At 37.2% G+C, this 2,300-nt stretch overlaps 1 protein-coding gene across 1 annotated transcript; it reads right to left on the reverse strand.

Annotated features, from left to right (window-relative positions):
- Positions 1-420: 420 nt before the first annotated feature.
- Positions 421-1,718, reverse strand: LOC120636357 (NADH dehydrogenase [ubiquinone] iron-sulfur protein 2, mitochondrial-like). Its single transcript, XM_039907804.1, has one exon. The coding sequence runs from the start codon at positions 1,573-1,575 to the stop codon at positions 421-423; it is 1,155 nt and encodes a 384-aa protein (XP_039763738.1). The 5' UTR covers positions 1,576-1,718.
- Between the last annotated feature and the right edge of the window lie 582 nt (positions 1,719-2,300).

Genomic DNA, 2,300 nt, shown 5'->3' on the forward strand with positions numbered 1-2,300 from the left:
TAAAAGTTCACTAACCCGCATTAGGGCAACGTGGTGGAACTTTCTTTCCCATCGAGCAGCAGCGCCGTAGCACTAATGTCAAAGTAGTGAGCGGGGTCGTGGGAACAATTCTCCTAAAAACCCTCTTGTCGTTAGGACGTTATAGTTAACAACGAACACGATGATGAATACGTTAGGTAGTGAACTTCCATTTCTAGATAACAATTAAAATCACGCTGTTACTGATATTGTCTTAGCTAAGATCTGTTAAAGTCCTCTCCGAGGGACCACTTTTTACTTATGAACCTAACAGCCCAGACAGCCATTTGAGTCAACATTAAAACAATTAGTAACCAAAACACAGAAGTCAATAACGCATCTAATAAAAAGTAAACGATACACATTTGTTCATATAATATATTAAATAAACACCAATCTTGTTCAACGGTCGATATCACCGAATACAATGTCAATTGTAGCAACCAATATGGCTATATCGGCAAGCATACAATTTTTTGTTAAGAAACTCAAACCTGCCAAGTGATTATACGAGCATGGCCTAACACCAACTCGATAGGGCTTCGAAGTGCCATCAGCTACGATATAAAAACCTAATTCACCTTTAGGACACTCTGCGGCTGTGTACGTTACTCCTGGTGGAACTACATAACCCTCTGTACATAACTTAAAATGATGTATCAGAGCTTCCATCGACATTTTCATTTCTGCTCTTAAAGGTAATGAGATTTTTGAGTCATCAGTTCTAATTTCGCCTTCAGGCATTGTATCGATGACCTGATTTATAATTCTTATAGATTGACGCATTTCTGCTAAGCGAAGTAGGTGACGGTCATAACTATCGCCGAAGGCACCAACTGGCACATCGAAGTCGTACATATCGTAATTATCGTAAGGAAAAGCAATCCGTAAATCCCATTTTACTCCTGAACATCTTAGCATAGGTCCGGAGAAGCCATGATAAATAGCTTTATACGCCTCTACAATGCCAATACCTGCAGTTCTGGCGTAGTAAAGTCTACCTCCGGTCGATATGTCTTCAGTTTCATCAAAGCGTTCACTCAATTTCGAACAAAATTCATGAACGTCATCGAGAAATCCGATAGGAATATCTTGCGATACCCCTCCGGGTCTTACATAAGCGCAGTGAATACGGGCACCACAAAGTCTCTCGGATAATTCATAAATCTTTTCACGTTCTTCGCACATCCAAAAAAATGGGGTTATCCCGCCAGCGTCCAGAATTGTGCCGGATACATTTAAAAGATGGTTAGCAATACGTACGAGTTCACTGCAAAGAACTCTGATAGCCTTAGCTCTAGGTGGTACATCGATGTTTAGAAGGTTTTCAACTGCTAATGCAAATGCTTGTTCATTAGCTAGTGTGGATACATAATCAAAACGATCAACGTATGGCAAGTTTTGGCTGTAATGTTTGTATTCCATTAGTTTTTCTGAGGCTCTATGTAAAAATCCTATGTGTGGATCAGCTCTGACAATTGTTTCACCATCTAACTCTAGGATTAATCTCAGAACACCGTGAGCAGCCGGGTGCTGGGGTCCAAAGTTTAGCCACATATTCTTTAGTTTTCTTTCGATAGGCCTCACCCGCGAATCCCATATCACTTTGTAATACTTGTCTATTGTTTCATTGGTATAAATTGCTACTCCACTGAATTGTTCCAAAAAACGTGGATCGGGGTGCCACCTCGTTGCTTTCAAAGGGGCACTGGTTCGAATGCATCGAACGTGTTTAAAATTAAAATATCTTGATAATGATTTTTGGTTCCACATTATTTAAAAAACCCTGCTTTGATACCGATAAAAGCTAAAGAAAGCACAATTTAAGTTAACCTATAATATTTTTTGTCGTTCAATTCAATTCTTAAATCTCTTTTTTTAATTAAAGGATTGACATTTTATTTTGACAGATTTATTTTAGTCAGTTTCACTAGCAAGTGCCCTACAAAATGCTAATGGCATTAAAAATAAATAACCTCATTACTAACCTAAACAAAATAGACACTATACCGATAGTCCTACCTATTCTTATAGATTATTTGCAAATTCGTTTTTTTTTTCTACAAATAAACAAAGTAACTCTAAAAACTTCAAAACATACTCGTACATTAACACGATTACGTTGAATGCAAATCTCATATATGACGGGTATGAAAATAATGATTTTTATCACAATATTTCAGTCAATGAATTTGATGAAATATTGAGATATTGATGTACAACAGAATTGGCCATTGCATTGTAGGTATAATTTCTTTTCCTAAACAACAAAACAAATTGAT

The sequence above is a fragment of the Pararge aegeria genome, chromosome Z (genome assembly GCF_905163445.1).
Source record: "Pararge aegeria chromosome Z, ilParAegt1.1, whole genome shotgun sequence".
Taxonomy (NCBI): domain Eukaryota; kingdom Metazoa; phylum Arthropoda; class Insecta; order Lepidoptera; family Nymphalidae; genus Pararge; species Pararge aegeria.

Coding starts and splice junctions, on each gene's coding strand:
- LOC120636357 (XM_039907804.1), bottom strand. CDS start 1,575: ATGTGGCTAAACTTTGGACCCCAGCACCCGGCTGCTCACGGTGTTCTG.